The sequence below is a fragment of the Trichosurus vulpecula genome, chromosome 2, assembly GCF_011100635.1.
Source record: "Trichosurus vulpecula isolate mTriVul1 chromosome 2, mTriVul1.pri, whole genome shotgun sequence".
Taxonomy (NCBI): domain Eukaryota; kingdom Metazoa; phylum Chordata; class Mammalia; order Diprotodontia; family Phalangeridae; genus Trichosurus; species Trichosurus vulpecula.
Window position 1 is genome coordinate 419445547 of NC_050574.1, and position 20702 is coordinate 419466248.

The 20702-nt window shown below is 37.6% G+C and overlaps 1 protein-coding gene across 4 annotated transcripts in view; it reads left to right on the forward strand.

The window, feature by feature from the left end:
* Positions 1-20702, forward strand: part of GLRA2 (glycine receptor alpha 2) — a 323103-nt gene that overhangs the window by 92237 nt on the left and 210164 nt on the right. For 3 of the 4 annotated variants that reach the window (XM_036745490.1, XM_036745491.1, XM_036745492.1), the window contains 2 exons: positions 2079-2146; positions 13505-13728. In XM_036745490.1, coding sequence (XP_036601385.1) covers positions 2079-2146; positions 13505-13728 — 292 coding nt within the window. Of the gene's footprint in view, positions 1-1913; positions 1982-2078; positions 2147-13504; positions 13729-20702 lie in introns of all 4 variants that reach the window. The other variant, XM_036745489.1, reaches the window with a different exon arrangement.

The window sequence follows — 20702 nt, forward strand, 5'->3', positions numbered from 1 at the left end:
AATAGATCAAATAGGAGTTAGAATTTGACTGACAATATCAGAAACAGTATTCCAAAAATATTATTTCTCTCTTTCTACTCTTATTTTCTGTTTTTATTTTTATTTGCTTTGACTCTATAACGTTATATAAATTTGTTGTCCTTTTGTTCTTATTATTTTAAATTTGATTTACTCAGGCAATCACCTGAAAGAAATTCAGCATTGAGGAAGTGAGGGGAAACCAACTACAACCCAATTTTCCATGTCTTAACATTTCTCCTTACCTCTGCAAATAACATTTAGTTAGGAAATAGAAAAAGAGTACATACCTACTGTGGTGCTTTATAATTAACAGTTTTGAAGAAAGTGAAATAATTAAATTGGTAATGGTTAAGAAAGGAGATAAGTAGAAAAAATGTACACAACGTAGGGACCAACCACCAAGTTGGGAAGTCTTCTGGATTTTGGGGAGGGCAGCAAAGAGAACTATGGAATCTTGAAAGACCAAAAACAGTAAATCTACTTGGGTTACATTTACTATTGCTCAAATGCATTTTGAAATAAAAAAAGAGGAAGAAAATGGTGGGCATGAATTGATTTTCTAGTATTTTGAGACTTCCAAAACATTCAACTACCAAAATATATTTTTCTCACTATAGGTGGGCCACTTATTTTAAGAAAGCAAAAGTTACAACCATTTTCTTTTTACCAAGACTTCCCCTGCATGCTCCCTAACTAGCTCATTATACTGCTGGTGTACGTCAGTCCAATTGGCTGCCTTGACCAATGCTGTCTGCTCTGAATTTGAGTGCCTAACTTGGAGCAGTAGACTTCAGAAAACCTATGTGGTTTTTCTAATCTTCTAGGGACACTTTGTACCAAGTCCTGTTCTATTTAGAACCACTGACCTACAGGCGCAGGGACATCTGGGTCAGATATGGCACTAGGTGGTTTGCCTTGGTGAATAAGGAGAGGTCCTGGGGTGAACAAATGAATGAAAAAAAAATGTTTCACTGCTATAATTGTCTTATCCAAAAGCCATAAGAAAAAGTCATTGACAGCAAATAGTATTCCCCCTGGCAAAGAACTATACCATGAAATAAACAGATAATTAATTGTAGACCAAAAGGGGGAAAGAAGAAAGATTAAGGAAGAGCCACTACCAAGCTTATCCATGGGGATAAGGAGAGAAGACCTGGCAGGCCTGGCCTCACAAGAGCTGTAAAGCACCCCAACCTTGTGCCTCATATCATGAGTCAGCAAGTCAAGTGTACTATGCACACTACCCCAATTTGTTTATTTCTTAAGATACTTTGGTTTTAAATGGTTTTAAAGTTTTCTTAAATCCTATTTTAATCCTTTTTTCTTAAAGTTTGCATCTATTCCTTTATATGTAGGCAGTTATTGAGTGCCGTTAATGAACTCACCTAGTTCAAATTGCCTCACATGGCATAAAGTTCCTTGCCCATTTATAGTGGCATCCATAAACAGACATACTTTCTTAGTTGTGACCAAAAGACCTCATGGTTGACAGCTTAGTTGCTGCTGAGTCTGCAATGATGGTGTTTAATATATGTAAAATTGATGGTAATATTAATGATCTTTATGACCAAGGAGCATGACCATCCATAAAAGGGGACCTATGTAACTCAATTTCTGCCAAACTTTCCCAGCAATGACATATAAAGTACCTTTAGCTCAGAATTTTTCAGAATATAGCTTGATACAAAATTGTTATTGGTGAGTAAACACTTGAAGTTTATAATCTAAAAGAGTGATGGACATTTTAGTTATATTCCTCTAGGTGGCCTCTGCACTTGAAATCTCACTGTCCTCTTTGTTATGTCCACCTCTCTCCACCAGTTGGCACAGATGTTGGTGGGGCTTTCCTTTTGGCTCAATGTCTATTGCAAAATTCTTATTGCATTCCACAGGTCCTCCAGTAAACGTTACTTGCAATATTTTTATCAACAGTTTTGGATCAGTCACAGAGACCACAATGGTAAGTGCTACAATACCACGGGCAAGAAAAAAACAAAACTTGATGTATGTCATGAACACAACCTGTCAATTTTTTCTATTTATTGTTCAACTTGCAGGGCCTCCTGTAAATGTTACCTGCAACATATTTATCAACAGCTTTGGTTCAATAGCAGAAACTACAATGGTGAGTGGGACTGACCATTGAAGCCATCTTGTGAAGCAGTGCATTGTGGGATAGAGAGAGCTATTGCATATTTGGGAGAGATGTTACTGAGTGCCAAGCTCCTGTTCAGTTCACATTTAAGAGGACCTGTTTATCCTCACACATAGTTTATTAAAAGACAGGAAGTTATATGTGTAAAGCTTAAAAAATCTAACTCCATCAGTTAAAGGACTTTTGAGAAAAAATGGTTTGATTAAATTTAAGAAATATTGGCTAGCAATAAACAATCACATTTATTAATATTTTAGGTAGCTGAATAAACCTAGAGTCTAAACTATAGGAAGGCATTTATAGATGTGATAGAAGTTTAAGATACACAGCCTTCACTATAATTTAATCCTTTCAAGAAGTACAAGCTGCCTTTGAAATTTAACTCATTAGCTTCCCAAAGACAGACTTACATTACTATTCCATTACAAAGCAAAGTGTGTCATATCAAGATTCCAGTGAACACATTTATTTACTCTCCAGCTATATTCTCTCTAATTTTTACCACCTGTACTTCCATGCTTCAATATTTCAATAATCTGTTATTTTGTCAGAATGTCAGAATTTTGTTCCTTCTAAGCCTTTTAATGATGAGGTTCTCTAGACAGGCTGATTCTCAGACCACAAATCACAGTCCATTATTGAACCCATACCTGAAGCATTTATTAAGTGCCTACTATGTGCCAGGTGCTATGCTAAGCACTCTACAAATATTATTCAATTTGGAGATGCACAACAACCCTGAGATAGGTGTTATTTTTGTCCCCATTTTACAGTTAAGGAAATTGAGGCAGACAGAAGTTAAGAGACTTGTCCAGGGTCATGCAGCTAGTATCTGAGGCCAGATTTTTAACTCAGGTCTTCCCAACTCCAGGCCCAGTTCTCTATCCACTGTACCACTTGGCTACTTTGAATGGAATTTTCAGTCACATTTCTCAAGGACTTAGGTTCATCTGCAGGATATTATGAGGAAGTGGAGGAATTCATTATTAAGAGATATTTACCATCACATATAGATGCAAATGAATTGAAGATAAAAAAAAACAGGCAAAACTTTTAGGGAATTTACTTCAGCCAGTCTCTAGAACTGGGGCTGGCACATAGTTGATTCTTTCTTTTTTTCTTGTTTTTTTTTTATTTAATATATTTAGTTTTCAGCATTGATTTTCACAAGAGTTTGAATTACAAATTTTCTCCCCATTTCTACCCTCCCCCGCACTCCAAGATGGAGTATATTCTGGTTGCCCTGTTCCCCAGTCAGCCCTCCCTTCTGTCACCCCACTCCCCTCCCATCCCCTTTTCCCTTTCTTTCCTGTAGGGCAAGATAAATTTCTGTGCCCCATTGCCTGTGTATCTTATTTTCTAGTTGCATGAAAAAACGTTTTTTTGTTGTTTTTGAACATCTGTTTTTAAAACTTTGAGTTCCAAATTCTCTCCCCTCTTCCCTTCCCACCCACCCTCCCTGAGAAGTCAAGCAATTCAACATAGGCCACATGAGTATCATTATGTATAACCCTTCCACAATACTCATGTTGTGAAAGATTCACTATATTTTGCTCTTTCCTAATCGATCCCTCTTTACTGAATTTTCTCCCTTGATGCTGTCCCCTTTCGAAAGTGTTTGTTTTTGATTACCTCCACCCCCATCTTCCCTCCCTTCTATCATCCCCCCTTTTTTACCTTCTTCTTCTTCCTCCTTTTTTCCTGTGGGGTAAGTTACCCAATTGAGTATGTATGGTATTCCCTCCTCAGGTCAAATCTGATGAGAGCAAGATTCACTCATTCCCCCTCACCTGGCTTCTCTTCCCTTCCTACAGAACTGCTTTTTCTTGCCACTTTTATGCGAGATAATTTACCCCATTCTATCTCTCCCTATCTCCCTCTCTCAATATATTCCTCCCTCATCCCTTAATTTCATTTTATTTCTTTTAGATATCTTCCCTTCATCTTCACCTCACCCAGTGCCCTATCTCTCACTCTCTCTCTCTCTCTCTCTCTCTCTCTCTCTCTCTATATATATATATATATATATATATATATATATATATATATATATACATACATACACACACACATACATATATACATACATACACACTCACATATACGTATATGAATATTCCCTTCAGCTACCCTAATACTGAGGTCTCATGAATCATACACATCATCTTTCCGTGTAAGAATGTAAACAAAACAGTTCAACTTAAGTAAGTCCCTTGTGATTTCTCTTTCTTGTTTACCTTTTCATGCTTCTCCTGATTCTTGTGTTTGAAAGTCAGATTTTCTATTCAGCCCTGGTCTTTTCACTGAGAAAGTGTGAAAGGCCTCTATTTTATTGAAAATCTATATTTTGCCTTGGAGCATGATAATCAGTTTTGCTGTGTAGGTGATTCTTGGTTTTAATCCTAGCTCCATTGACCTCTGGAATATCGTATTCCAAGCCCTTCGATCTCTTAATGTAGAAGCTTCTAGATCTTGGGTATTCTGATTGTGTTTCCACAGTACTCAAATTGTTTCTTTCTGGTTGATTGCAGTATTTTCTCCTTGATCTGGGAGCTCTGGAATTTGGAGACAATATTCCTAGATTTCTTTTTGGGATCTATTTGAGGAGGCGATCGGTGGATTCTTTCAATTTCTATTTTGCCCTGTGGCTCTAGAATATCAGGGCAGTTCTCTTTGATAATTTCTTGAAAGATGATATCTAGGCTCTTTTTTGATCATGGCTTTCAGGTAGTCCAATAATTTTTAAATTATCTCTCCTGGATCTATTTTCCAGGTCAGTGGTTTTTCCAATGAGACATTTCACGTTGTCTTCCATTTTTTCATTCCTTTGGTTCTGTTTTATAATATCTTGATTTCTCATCAAGTCACTAGCTTCCACTTGCTCCAATCTAATTTTTAAGGTAGTATTTTCTTCAGTGGTCTTTTGGACTTCCTTTTCCATTTGGGTAATTCAGCCTTTCAAGGCATTCTTCTCCTCATTGGCTTTTTGGAGCTCTTTTGCCATTTGAGTTAGTCTGTTTTTTAAGGTGTTGTTTTCTTCAGTGTATTTTTCAGTATTGTTTTGGGTCTCCTTTAGCAAGTCATTGACTTGTTTTTCATGGTTTTCTCACATCCTTCTCATTTGTCTTCCCAGTTTTTCCTCTACTTCTCTAACCTACTTGCTGTTTCTTAAACATGATGCTCCCTCTTCTATTTCTGTACCTTTGTGTTGACTCCCTTGTTTGGTATATACTCCCTTCTTATCTCTGCCTCTTAAAATCCATATCTTCCTTCCAGATTTAGCCCAGACATCAACTTCTGCAACAGACTTTTCCCAATCTTCCCAGCTCTCAGTGCCTTCCTCACTGAGGTTACTTTGCATTCGCTTTGCATGTATCTTGCATATAACTGTATATGTGCATATTGTCCCTCTCAATAGAACATAAGCTCCTTCAGGGAGCTTTTGCTTTGGCCCTAGCCCCACATCCTCTGCTTAGCACAGTTCCCGGCACATAGTAAGCACTTAATAAATATTTTTTTTGGACTGACCTAGTTCTACTCCCTCATTTTACAGATGAGAAAGCTGAGGCTTAGGGAGTTTAAATGATTTTTGCAGTGTTATACAGGTAGCAGGTATAGCAGTAGGATTCAATTTCAAGTTCTTTGACACAAAATCCATTGAATACCATGGATGATATTAAGCCACACTTACAGACACTTACACTTACAGACTATTTAGTCATAGTGTCATGAAAGATATGGTCACAAAATCAGTAGGTTAAACACAACTACTACTAGAAGCTATAGGTTGAATTTCAGATCTTCAATAAAATACTTTTTTTTTGCTCACAGACTGATTTCTTTTAGGCCCTGGGACACTAGAGGAGTTCATATTTTCATAACTCTATACAATAGTAGGATTCTTACTTGATATTATATTTATTTATTTATTGGAGGCAATCAAGGTTAAATGACTTGCCCAGGTCACACAGTTAGTAAGTGTCTGAGGCTGCATTTGAACTCAGGTCCCTCTGACTCCAGGGCCAGTGCTCTCTTCTGCTTGACACTGTAAAAACCAAACCACTTCACATCTTGGAAAAAACATTGGGATGGCTTATAGGAAAACGTAAAATAGATTACGAGTATCTTGGCACTGGATTCCAAGGAGCAAAGAATTCATCTTTGGGAAGTGTGAATTATATCTTTTAGGTTACTGGGATATTTATCATTTAATACATTACTATTCTTGGGGGAATTCTAGAAATGAAAAATGATGAATTCAGTTTTCCCACAGGAATACTCTGCTTCTCACAAACAGGTTAACGTTACCTTAAAATACAAAAATCAGGGAATAAGATAACAAAAAGAAGGGGGAGAGCTCATAAGAGGAAATGAGTTATATTCTAAACCAAATAAGATTTATTTTCATAAAGACATTAAAAGCATCATAGGGACTGTATTTGTGATTTTATTAATATAGGAATCTCCCCAACAAGAAATTTCCTCTACCACTGCAAATCAATCAACTTAAGGTCTCTGTGCACTAAAAAGTTAAGTGACTTGCCCATATCTCACAGCCAATATACATCAGAGTTGGAATTTGAACCCATGTTTTCCTGGCTCCCATTCCAGCTCTGTGTCTGCTACACGATAGCTACCTCTCTCAAGATTTCATTAGAGTCCCCCAAGAAACACTGAAAAAAGTATGCAGCCTGGGCTTTGGCATTCAATTTCAATCTCTCCCCATTGCTCTTATCCTATAGAAAAAGGGACAAAACTTGAAGTGGCCCAATTCAATTTCATCACTGGCTTCACATGATGGCATTCAATGACAATATTTGCACGACCTAATGCTGATTGCATTAATTAGACTTTCATTGCTTTGATTAAATCCCCTCATTGCATTTTACTGTCTATCAAATATGTAAATGTGCACCTTTTCAATGTTCATCAAGGCAAAAAAAGGCTAAATATTTAAGTCAATGAAAACAGAAGCTGTCGGTATCTTTGTTTTCCTTTATTTGTAATATCTGCAGGTGTTTGGAGGTGTGGTTAAACAATGGTTGCTGAGTTGCTTTCTAAAGATTTAGGGAAGCACCCCTTTGATGATGACCATTTCTAAAGTATTCTGAAAATATTGCCCAGACCTGATATCAATGGCACGTCTACTTTGCTATTTAGAGTAAATTGAGTTGCATGGTCAAAGGAGAGATGCGTATGCTGCCTTTTCCCCCTGCCTTCTTTGTGATGATAAAGTTCATTTGGCTTTTAAAACTCATTTTTTTTCTTTTTCTCAATTGTGGCTTTGATATGAAATGAAAAGGTTCGCTTTCAAAAATGAAATTTCTGCCCTAAATCAAAGGTATGGTCCTCCTGCACCCTAGGAATGGGATGCTAAAAGTAGACATTGTCCAAACCCTTATAAAATGCGAGGGTGGTTATATGGGGTTAGTACCATGTTCTTCCAGTTCAGTGTACTGTCTGGTGCTAGTACCTATTTGCACCTCTCTCCTTTTTTTGTAAAAGGTCATGGCGAGCCTTTATGATGTCACTTCAAATGTTTCATAGCCTTACTTTAAATTTTAAACAGCTAAAACAGTTTAAAAGTTCTCATAGACCACAAAACCATTATGGATCTTTGAACATTATACATCTAAAATGAAGGATTTTATTAAAGTCTTCATCTTTGGAAGAATTGATCAGAAGTAATAATTATAATAACTGCCTCTTCAATAGGATTGTAAGGTTTATGAACCACTTCACATACATTATCTTCCAAGGACCAAATCCTAGGAGCTAAATGGCAAAAACCCAGAAGCAGCATTTGCTATAACTTTGGGGTTGGTTAATATATTCTAGGTGATTCCTTGGTGCTTTCTTATTGATAGTAACAGGTACACATTCAAAGTTCTAAAATCTTTGAGATGAATCCTCCCTCCCGTCTTGTGGTTCTGAAGCCAAAGAAATAAGGATCTCTTCCTGATATCAGGAAGTTTTTTGCATTGAGAAAAGAACCAAGAGCTTATTTTCAACCATCTTGGCATTTCCCCACACTAGAATGAAATTTACAAAGGTGAAATCTAAGGGGTTTTGTTTCCAGAAATGTGGCAAAGGTTTTCAATCCTGAGAATTCTTTTGACACTGCCCAATTAGTAATTTAATTGTTTGGCAAATATCCTCCTGAAAGGAATGGTGGTGCTGCCACCCATGCTACTTTTATATTAGATGGAAATTTTTAACTTCGAAATTTTCACATGAGGTTTGGATGTATTCCCCGCTCCCCAATGGGCTTAATTTATTTTTTTTAGTCCAAGAAATGCATTTCTAATGGATTGTTGTGATGGTGTGTATATTGTTCTAAAATATTCATGGCCTCATGAAGTTACCAGGGGATGGGAATGAGAAAATCTGTGGTTAGATGGCTCTGTGCTTGTAGCACTCCAAGGAAGAAGCTTTGTTCAGTTCCAAATTATACTTCTAAAGATGTAGTGAGTGATCAATGATAAGAAAGTAAATAAACACGCATAGTTTTTAAGCATCAGTTTTTATTGTCATTTTTCATAGCTGATGAGAATTGATGGATTTACCAAGATTTTATTGCTATATCAACAACCCTGGCATTCTTCATGTTGAGAGCATTCTAATGATAACACACCATCTAGCAGGATGTCTCATGTATATAGCTTTAATTATCATATCAGGGCTAAAAGAAAAAAAGCAGCAGGATAGGCAAGTGGGGAGGAAGGGTAAAAAGCAAGAAGATGGCCAGGATAGGATATAAAACATTACTAGGGCTGGCAAGCTATAGTGGGCCATGTAGTGTCTTCAGGACAGTAGGCCCTGTAGCAGAGTTTTCAAAGGTTATAAGGTTAAGTCCCCTAGAGCATACATAGATGTTCCAGGGGTCTAGCGGGTATAATAGCAGATAGACAAAAGACAATCCCAAGATTCCCCACACTCCCTGTTTAAGGAATATACGGATGTCTTGCTGGATACTGCTGCATAGTAGGGAACATGAAGTTTGATAGCAGCTGATTCGATCTTTAATTACAAAGAATATTCAGGATAGGACATGATAGTAATCTTCCCTCTGCACCCAAGGGCATGTGGCTGACTATTATAATAAATATAGTGCCACATATTACTTAAGGAGCATCATATATTCTCCAATATTCATGGTAGAAATGGTACTCTTCAGTGGTAGCAGAAAGCAAAATTTGCAATTTTTTACTTCATTAGTAAGAAATGAGAATATACTATACACTGTGACATAGAAGGTGATCGAGTGTAGAAGCTGGACTTGATTTTTAAACTAAAAATTTAATTCTCATGAGTATAGTTACCACATGAGACAACTCTAATTCAAACTGATTTCCCCCTAGCAGAGAGGCTAACAAACTGGAAATGAGGAAAATGTTGTTCTCTAGCTAAAAAAGAGAACTCAGAGATCTGCTAGGCAGTGTAGGAGAATAAACACAGCTCTCGTCTGGGAAGCCTTACAATCTAGTTGGAAAGATAAGATCTACATAGGAAACATCTAGAGCATGTTTGTAAGACAATGTAATTGCACTGTAACAACTAACCATGCAGTTCAGTCTGTTTGAAGAAGTACTGAATGATTCAGAAAAAAAGGAAAAATTATTATAAGGCTGAATTGTTCCCTGAATGTTATATGATAGCATACCAAACCTGGAGTTGAGAAAACCCGAATTCAAATCCAGCCTCAGGTACTTACTAGCTATGTGACACTGGGTAAGTCACTTAACTTCTGTTTACCTCAGTTTCCTCATTTGTAAAATGGGGATAATAATAAGACCTATCTCCCAGGATCAATTGAGAAGATATCGTGAGGCTCAAATGAAATAATACTTGTAAAGCAGCACAATGCCTGGCACACGGCAAGCACTATATAAATATTACTATTACTTGTCTAAGTCTTAATTGCTAAATCTGATACAAACTGGCACTAGGGAGTGGGAATACTGCTGTAGCTGAGGTGGACTTTAAAAAAAAAACATGCGAGTAACTTTTGGTATAGACACTATACACAGCTACAATTGGGCAACTTCCCTAATAACTCCATCTTGATAGAGTTGCCCAGGTTTGCTGAATGACTCGCCCAACAACAGGCAGCTACTACTATACGTTAAAAGCAGGACTTGAATCCATGTCTTTCTGACTCCAAAGCCAGTCCTCAGCCTACTCTGGCATGTTACTGATAGTTGGAAAAATGATAATTACACGATACAAGTGTTTCATTAAGGGCTGATTCATATTGTCATAAAATAAGGGAATAAATAAGAAAGAAGTAAAGTTTAGTGTGAGACAATGTATCACAGATTCAAGGTAGAATCTATTCCCAGTGAATGAACGCAGCTCAAAGGGAAACACAGTACCCATTTCAACATGGTGCTGCTCAATACTTACTTCCCAATTTAATATTTCATTAAATAGAGACAATGAAAGATTAAAGCCCCATTTAAGCATTCTCCTGTGTTTAGGGATGTCAGACAAGGAAATGTTCGAGCATGCATGTATTCTATCACATTTTTACACCTGCAAAACAATATTAGAGAGTCACAGACTCATAGAATAGTAATAGATTTCAGTGGGTTATCTAGTGTCTCCGGATAATTCACACAGATGTCCAAACATGTGGGTCTCTATATTCTGAGAACTTTTGAGATGCTTTGGCTTAGAAGTCCAGTTTTTGGTATAATGTTTATCATTATTTGAAAAATTTGAGAACATTTTAAATGGCTACATATTGCAAGAAGGAAAGCGAGTGTTCTCTAGCTGGAAGAAAAGTTAAATTTCGCTTATTTTCTATAGTAACTGTCCTATTAAAATCTATTTTTTTACATCTCAAAATCTAGGACAGTATTTTGACTTTTAAATACATATATGTAAGGGGGGAGATTTGTGTGTGTATATATGTACATATACATACATATGTATATACATGTATATACCTACATATACATGTGTCTATATAAACATGTATGTATCCATATACATATATACACACATATATACATATAAATAATTATAGATACAAACACATATATTTTAAATTTATCTGAAGCCAATTAGTGTTAACCTTGTAACTGGAAGGCACTCATGTGCTTCTAATTTAAAAGTGCAATGTAAATTAAGAGAATCAGACTCATTTGTTCCTTTGAGCACATCTCAAAATTGAAAACCAGATGAACAACATCCAAAAAGACACACCTGAGACTAATGTAACCAGATGCCTAACTACTATGAAAACTTGTATATGAAAAGATTTTCTGAATTGTCTGCTCCCTCTCACACTCTTTATCAGTGATGTGGTTGACTACACTGTGTATCTCAGTATGATCCTGCAGAAGCTCATGGGAGACAGAAGAATAATATTCCTGCATTGATATCTGTTTCTCTAATACTCCCACCCTTGTCTCACAACAAACTGTCAAACCACTTGCTTCCCATGTGATCAAGGGCTCTCCCATATTCACAACACAAACTCAAATTTCCATTGGTCCCCTCGTGGGATTTGGAGACTAGTCATTGGGAGCAGTTTAAAAGGATTTGTCTCTTCCTGTGCTTAATGTCGTCACAAACATGATAGGTAAAAGCCTTGGATGAAACCATAGTACCCTGCTGTGGATTTGGCAAATGACTTGCTTTGGATCTACTCAGCCATACAATGTTTACTCTCAGTTTAGGGTTATTAGTCTACCTGATTTAATATGCAGGACATACCAAAAAAAATAAAATTTAATCAATTTTCCATGTCAAAAGACTATTTTTCCGTATAGCCAGTGAAATAGAGGGATTTGCTCTGTGGACATTTCTTTTCTTAACTCTAAGCCACATATAGCATCCTTCCTAAGAAGAGTCACTGACCAAACCCTGAAATGACCCTAGATAATTTAAATAATTAATATTTATTTGTCTCAAGTTCAGCCCATACTTTTGATATGTGGAATTACATAAATATTAGCATGTTGGAATTTTAAATAAATCAGGCACAATGGCCAGTAAACAGGTGAGCAAAAAGACATCAGACAAGTATAAAACCTGTTTCCTACAGACATCACTCCTAATACCTAGTGTTTCTCATGGTACCAAGGACATCTTCAAATAGGACTCAGCTTTAAGCGATTAACCTCATATAGTCTCTGTGGCATAAATAATTTAGGCAAGAGCGAATAGTAACAATAACCTAAGTATCTTTATCATTGTGAAGGAAAAGAAAAGGTGAGAAAAGAACTGGTTAGCTACTTGATAGAAAGAGAGATAAAAATGATAGAGAGATGATAGAGATAAAGATACATCCTAGAGAGATAGATGATAGAATAGAGAAACAGATTGAAGCAGAAAGAGATTATGCTTGAAATTGTCATGGCAGCACTAGATAACCGCTGGACTCAAGACATGATCCTGCTTAAATTCTCACAGGGTCTAGCCTCTAGACTGTCAAATAATTATCATATCCTAATACCGTTAAGTAGAGAGTCTGCAGTAGAGCAACAGCTCCAGAAAATTTGCCTGATGAAAGAGAGTTTTCAGACATAGCAAGAAGGACCATTGATGTAGATAATAATCTGTTAATTCCAGAACCATTTTTGTGAAAAGGATCTGGATGTTTTCAGATTTGGAAAAAGCTCTATTCAAACAATTGCAGTCTGTTTCATGTTTTAAAAACTCTGTCTGCTGAAGAAATACCCAGATGCATAAGTGTACATAGCAGAGAAGGCCAAAGAAATGTTAAAGTACTCTGATAATTTGACAAGACAATAAAAGAGACTATAGGACTAATTGGAATTTGAAAATTTCTTGAAATGTTTTGCTTGGGATTTTTGCTTTTACATTATTGATCTCTTGGTTCTTTTAGCCAGGATTCTTCTTTTGTCAAGATTCCCTTAAGGAGCTTATATTCCGAGGAATTGGCATATAAATAAAATAGTAGGTTCTTATCCTCCTGTATGAAAGAGATTATAAGCCATACCAATTATGATTTGGAAAACATGCTTGTTGTATTTGTTTAGTCACCTGCCTTCATTGGCTGATTTCTTTAGCAGCAATTTTCTCTTTCCAGAGAAATGTTAACTTGGAGGTATGTCTACACCATACCAGCATACCAGTTTTAAAGGTAGAAAGTTCACTTATTTAATATAATGAATGTTGTACTGCTGGCTTGAGAGATTTTGTTTTGTTGCTCCAACTGAATATGTTGATATTGTGTAGACATGCATGGATTGCTGATGTGCGGATTTGAAATGCTGGGAATGATGGGAAAGGTTAAGTAGGTCCCTCATGGTCAATGTGGGGGATTAGTCATCTTTCTCTGTGGCATTTCTATAGGACTACAGAGTGAACATCTTTTTGAGACAACAGTGGAATGACTCCCGGCTGGCTTACAGTGAATACCCTGATGACTCCTTGGACTTAGACCCATCTATGTTGGACTCCATTTGGAAACCAGACTTATTCTTTGCTAATGAGAAGGGTGCCAATTTCCATGATGTCACCACAGACAACAAACTACTACGGATTTCAAAAAACGGCAAAGTGTTATACAGCATCAGGTAAGTTTCTGCTGACTTTACTTCAGCTCTCTCTCATGTCTGAGCTGTCTGCAACTATAGGACAAAATTTGTGTATGTTATATGTATTTGATTAACATGGTTTCTCATTGGCTTATTGAATTGTACAGTGGGTGAATATGTTTTAATATTCTCACAGAATATAAAGTATTCTTCCCAACAATTCAATAAACCTTTATGAAGCACCTATTTGTCTCTCCCCAGCGGACACCCCTCTCTTTTGTGTATATTCAGTCAGTTGGTAAACATTTATTAAGCTCCTATAATGTGTCAGGCACTGTACTAGGCACTATGGATACAAAAAAAAAGGCAAAAGACAGTCCCTGCCCTCCAGGAGCTTACAATCTAATGGGGGAATCAATGGGCAAATGAATATATGCAAAACAAGCTATATTCAGGATAAATAGGAAATAAATTAAGAGAGGGAAGACAGCAGAATTAAGAGCAGTTGGGAAAGCCTTCCAATGGAAGATTGAGATTTTAATTGGGACTTTAAGGCTGCAAACTCTGTCTTTTGGGATTTTCTTATTTGTATCTCCACTTCATCTTGGTACATAAATAATAAATTCTAAATAAGTACTTTTTCATTCATTCATTCAAAGCATTATGCTAGGTACTAAAGACAGAGAGATAAAAGAGATACAGTTCATGCCCCTCAAGGAAGGAACTTAAAAATTAAAAAAAATCTCAGGTGAGATGCAAAATACAGCTTAGAGTAATCACAGGTTTGGCATAGACCTTAGAGATTATTTTTGTCTACTCCTTGATTCCAGAAACAGTAAACTTGTTTTGTTGTGAATGCAAAACACACATTCTGGAGGCTGAATGGAATATGTTTGAATTGACTGTAACAGTCTAGTGTTTTTCAGTTATTTGGATTTAGTTACACTACCATCTCAAGCTTCGGGCTTCAAATTTGCCAATTTATTCATTGTATGTTTTTACTTCTCTAGTTCCTGTTGACCAATCTGGATATGACTCAGAAAGGAAGGGGATTTAAGTTGATTCAGTCCTCACAGAAGCACAGACCATTCATTGCTGTTAGAAGGGACTTTAGAAATCATAGGATCGTCAGGTTAGAGCTGGAAGAGAGTTCAAAGGCTACCCTCTGGCCAACAGTCTTATTTTAAGATGAAGAAACCAAGGGACAGGGAGGTCTCACAGGAAGTGTCAGAGGTGGGATTTGAAACCAGGTCCTTTAAATCCGAAGCCAGTGTTCTTTCCACTGTACCACATGGCCTCTCAATCATGAAGTTTAATCTTCCTCATTTTACAATTCAATCCAACAGTGGGTGGAGATGTTTTAATATTTAATTTTAATATTAATATTTATTAAGCATCTAGTATATGCCCATAAATTGTGGGATGTTCACTCCAACCATATCAACACTTACCCTGGTAGAATGGGCAGATGAGAACAATTTGTTTCAATAGCCATGAGGGTGGCTGAAATAAGTGCTATGGAGAGCTTAGAGCTTGGTTGGACATCTAAAATGCCAAGGACATCCACCTCATCTTAGCCCATCACTGATCTCCCTCACTTTTGTTTTGCCACTGGACTTGGATGACTGTTGAAGAGAGAATGAAGCTGATGACTGTGCAGAGCTCTACTTCACTTAAATCCAATTCACACCTAGTCAAGACATCCCCCCATGATGCTAATGGTACTCTTCAAAAAATGAAGGACAGACCTATGTGCCAGACACTGTGCTAAGTCCTAAGGCTACAAGAAGAGATAAAAGACAGTCCCTGCCCTCAAGTATTGTACAATCTAATGATAAATAGACAAGCTCAAGTACAAAAAGTTGTAATGATTTGTTGTAATGTATACACAGCAATGCTAATGTAGATCAAAAACTACAAATTTCTCCTAACTCCCCAGTGATCTTTGAACCAATTCATTCTGCCTCAAACACGAACTCTTATTTTAAATGGCCAAATCCATTTAGTTCAATTAAACAAACATTTATCAATACCTGCTATTTTTGATTCAATGTTAATATGCGGAGGCATCATTGCATATTGGAGAGAATTTGGGGCCTCATGCTTGAAATACTTGCATTCAGATCCTACCTTTGGCATTTATTGTCCATGTGACCTTAGGCAAGCCATTTATATAGCTCTCATAGATATATAAATATACTAGCTATGGTTCTTACATAACTTCCAAGTGTTTAACTACAAATTTTGGTAGAGATCGTTTTCCAGTATGACTGAATGAATGAAAAAAATTATTAATAATATTAACATATTATTATGTGCCAAGAACTATACTATTACTACTACTAATAATAATACTAATAGTTAGACTTTTTGTTACAAAGAAAGCTGGGTAGCACAGTGAATAGAAAGGTACATCTGGGATCAGGAAGACAGGCTCTCAAAATCATCCTCAGATACTTACTAACTGTGTGACATTGAGAAAGTCACTTAATCTGTGTCTGACTCAGTTTCCTCAACTGAAACATGGAGATGAAAGTAGTACCAACCAGCTATGTCATGAGGATCAAATCAAAAAGTGCTTTACAAACAGTATTTCATTTTATTTTCACTACAACCCTGGGAGTTAGGTGCTAATATTATCTTCATCTTATAGATGATGAAACTGAGACAGAAAGAGGTAAAGTCACTTGCTGAGAGTCACACAGATACTAAATGTCTGTGGCTGATTTTGAATTCAGGTTTTTCTGACTCTAAGTCCACTGCTCTATCCACTTTCTAAGCCCCAGGGATACAAATAAAACCTAAATCATGATATGTGAAAAGTCTGAGAAAAATAATTTCTGGTTAGTTAATAATTTTACTAATTTTGGTTAACGAATATTTAATAAAAGGGTGGTCAGTTGGCTTTCCCTCATAAACCAAGACCCCTCTTGGAGACCTCTTGATGTTTATGTACCCTTAGAAGAGTGGGAGGTCCTGACAGGTAGGAATCAATTCTGTTTGGTTAATAATGAGAGAATAAATATTATAAGGAAAGGTGGGCTTATTCTAATGAGGGGCTTGATGTGACTCTAATCATGTCACTCATGGACAGAGAGAGACTCACCTCAAGTCAGACTATTCCCTCTTCGGCAATCTATGCAATCCATCCCAAGCCTGTCTGAGTAGAACACAGTGGGCTGGAATTTAGCTAGATTCCATCCTTTTTACTCTTTAATCAGAGCTAAGCTTCCTCAGTTGGGTAGCATCTGGAACAAGATTGAGGATGATGTTCAATCCAATCTCATCAGCCCTGTTCTTTGGATGCTGGCTATATAACCTACAAGTGGTTGATTTCTAAATAAGAAAAAATAGAAAAAGGAAAATCTTAATCTCAATAATTGGTTGTCAGTTTAAGTGATAAACAATCATTTCTCTCAAAACATAATCCCTTCCCTCAAGGAGCTTACGTTCTAATATGAGGACACCACACACAAATGGGAGTAATGGCTAGGGAGGAGAATTTGGATATGAAAATTTTCATAGATGGTGAATGAGGCCACAGGAAAGTAGATACCTCATCCAGAAACAATGTCAGAGTTGATTTGATCATGGTTTCTGGAACTGAAGTGGAAAAGGGAAAGAAGAAAAGATACTTGTTCTGTGCAAGGTGATTGGCAAGACTGCAAGGAGATGGCTGGAAAGAATGGAGTAGATTTTTCTGAGATTTGGGGCCCAGCCAAAACAATCACCAATCATTGATTGGTGAGGTTTTAGGATTGAAATTCCTGTGATGAAAGGTTTAACAGCTCCAGGGCATGCCCTCTTGTGTCCAGGTAAGGCTATGTAGATGTGTAGAAATCACAAACATACAATGATTGCTTAATATAAAGCAGTCAGGATATTTTTATTCTTGTCTTTTCTTTTCAACTAAGTATCTGTACGACTCTGGGCAAGCTTCAGTCCCCTGTCTGTGAAATGTAGGGTATGGTCTAGGTCAGGGGTGGGGAACCTTCAGCCGTGAGGCACATGTGGTCTTCTAGATCCTTACATGAGGCCTTAAGTGGATTTGTTCTGTAAAAACTGGATGTAGTCAAAAGGTCAAACTTAAGGATCTAGATCAAGGCCACAGATCCCTCACCCCTGGCCTAGGTGATGCCTAAGGTACTGACCCAATTGATATTTCTATTACTCATAGATTGAAAGTCCTTTTCCTTCTTTTCTCTTTCCCTACCAAGTTTAGGTGGCACAGGGGTAGAGCACTGAGCCTGGAGTTAGGAAGACCTGAATTCAAATCCTGCCTCAGATGCTTACTAGCCATATGACCCTGGGCATGTCATTTAACCTCTGTCTCCCTCAGTTTCCTCTCATCTATAAAATGTGGATAATAACACTCACCTCACAGGGTTATTGTGAGGATTAAGTGAGATAAAGTGCTAAGCACAATGCCTGGCGCTACGTAAATGCTAGCTATTATTATTATTACAAAGGGATTTGATCAGTTATACTAGTCAAAAAGGTTAATTGAAAATAGCCCTTTTATAAATGATACATCCTGATGACAACTTGTCAATTCCACTTTTGAAATGAAGTATGTCCACTTTGGTTCTTGACTTTGCTTCCCTTCCTCTACATTACTTGGTTTTTTGCAGGCTCCTGTTATTTGAAGGACAAAACATTGTCCTGGAACCAAGAATCCAATTTTGAAGCACTGATACGGGCCATTGCTTAATTCGTTGTTTAACAAGTAGCCGTTGTTTGCTTGCTCTTAGAGTGAGAGAGGACTGTTCTGTCAAGTCTGCATCATGCTGGGTTGGCTTAGGCTGGCTTCATTTAATATGCAGTGTTGGACATGACATAACTTGCTGTGACCTGATCAAATGGGACATATGCAGAACCTCACAATGAAAAGGGGAGTTATAAAAAGCAACACATGGGTATGAGATGCTCCAAATAAGCCTCCAGTGCCCATGTGACATTCAGGCTGGTGAAGACCTGGCATGACCGATTACTAAAATGCATCAGGATTTTCTGTCTGCTACAGGAAGGCATTTCCATCCTGGCAGAGCTCAGTGAGGTAAGGTTCCAACAATGTTGATGTTGAACTAATCGCTTCAGGAGACCTTTCCAGTTACTCCTCATGCAGACTTTGAGATGGCATAGCTTTTGTCTCTGACAAGAGGGGCTTTGCTCTGTGGCAGGCAGAACAACTCTCTCCCTTTGTTGTGGCCATTCTGTGAAATGAAGGGGAAAAATGCCAGTGATTGTTGGACAACGCACCTTAGACTAAACCATTTCTCCCTCACTTGCATGCAAGGACTGATTTTTATGGAAATTTAAAGAAAATGGAATAGCATGGTAGAGTCTAGCAGTAGGGAGTCTAATTGCTTGCTTGGAGCTGTTTTAAATGGTCTCATCCATTGAGAGTGATGGAATTATGGGGGAGGAAAATAGAGAAAGGAGAAATAGATCCAAGTCTGTATACGAAGATGTCACATTCCCATCTAAGTGACACAAAACTGTCTCATTAGAGATTGAAGTGCAGTAGGTGTTATCTAAGGGAAGCTACAGGATTGACCTTAAACTCAGAATGGGAGGTGTGGCTTCATGGATACAGGGAAGAGCTTTTTGTGCCCCAAGTACTTCCTTCATTTGCTTAAGGATGATTGAATCTAAGGATGATTAAACCTTTTATTACTCAACTACAGATGAGGAAATTTAAAATGCATTTACCTCAGCTAAGGTATAAGTGACTGATATCAGAGTTTTTCCTGAGTGGGTTTTAATGGAATTTTCATAGGGGTTCAGAGAGGGAAAGAGCCAACTTGGCACTTAAAAAGTTAGATGAGTTATTGAGTAGGGGTGGAGATAGAGTGGTGGTATAGAAAAGGAAAACTGAGTGAAATCGGTCTGCTTAGATATTCAAATTGACTTTCTGTAGCTGAATAACTTCACAACATTGATTCATATCTCAAGAGTATTAAGTGGGGTAATTGTTTCATATTTGTCAGTCTCCTAAGTCCAACTGGCTATTGGGTATCTCCTCCTGGACATCCCATCAGCACTTCAAACTCAGTGTCCAAAATTGAATTCAGTGTGCACCCTAAAGTTGTCCTCCCTCTCAACTTCCCTATCTCTGTGAATAACAGCAAAATCCTCCAGATCAATCAGACTTGAAAACTTCAAGTCATGTTTTACTCTTCTCCCTCTAGTCTAGCTCCCATCCATTTGATAAATTAGCATTTCTTGTCAATTCTGAGTTAACAATCTCTGTCACATCTGTTCCTTTCTCTCCTCACAGATCTCTCACCTGGACTATTGTAATAATGGCCTTCCCAGTTTTGGTCTCTTGCCTTGCCAATCCTCATCCTTCACAGAGATGCTAAAATAATCTTTCTTAGACATAGGTCTGACCCCTTCACCCCCCATTCAAGAGCCTTTTTGGTATTTCCCTTCTGTCTTTAGACTCTTATTCCTGAGTTCAAACGTAGCCTCAGATACTTAGTAGCTGTGGGACCCTGGGCAAGTCACTCAACCCTGTTTGCCTCAGTTTCCTCTTCTGTCAAATGAGTTGGAGAAAGAGATGGCTAACCACTGTCAAGGAAACCCCAAAAGGGGTCACAAAGAGTCAGACAGGAATGAAAAACAACCAAACATCAACTGTGTTTAGAGTAAAATATTCCTCATTCTGACATTTAGGAACCTCCCCACTCTGAATCAATCCTGCCTTTCCAGCCTTGTTTCACATTTATGGTACCTTCGTGTGCTCTAATCCCCAGTTAAACTGGATTTCTGTCTGTTCCCTAAGGTTGCCCTCAACTATCCTAAAATTCATTCTTTCCTCATCCTCCTCTTCCTGATTCACCTCAGTACCAGCTAATTCATGAAGCTTTTCCTGCTTTCTGCTCCCTGCCCCAGCTTCCTCCAGTTGAAAACAATCTTCCCATCCTCAAACTTGCCTAGACAGAGGAGTTCTTAATGCTTTTGGTGTCATGGTCTCCTTTGGCAGTCTAATGAAGCCCATCTACCCCTTC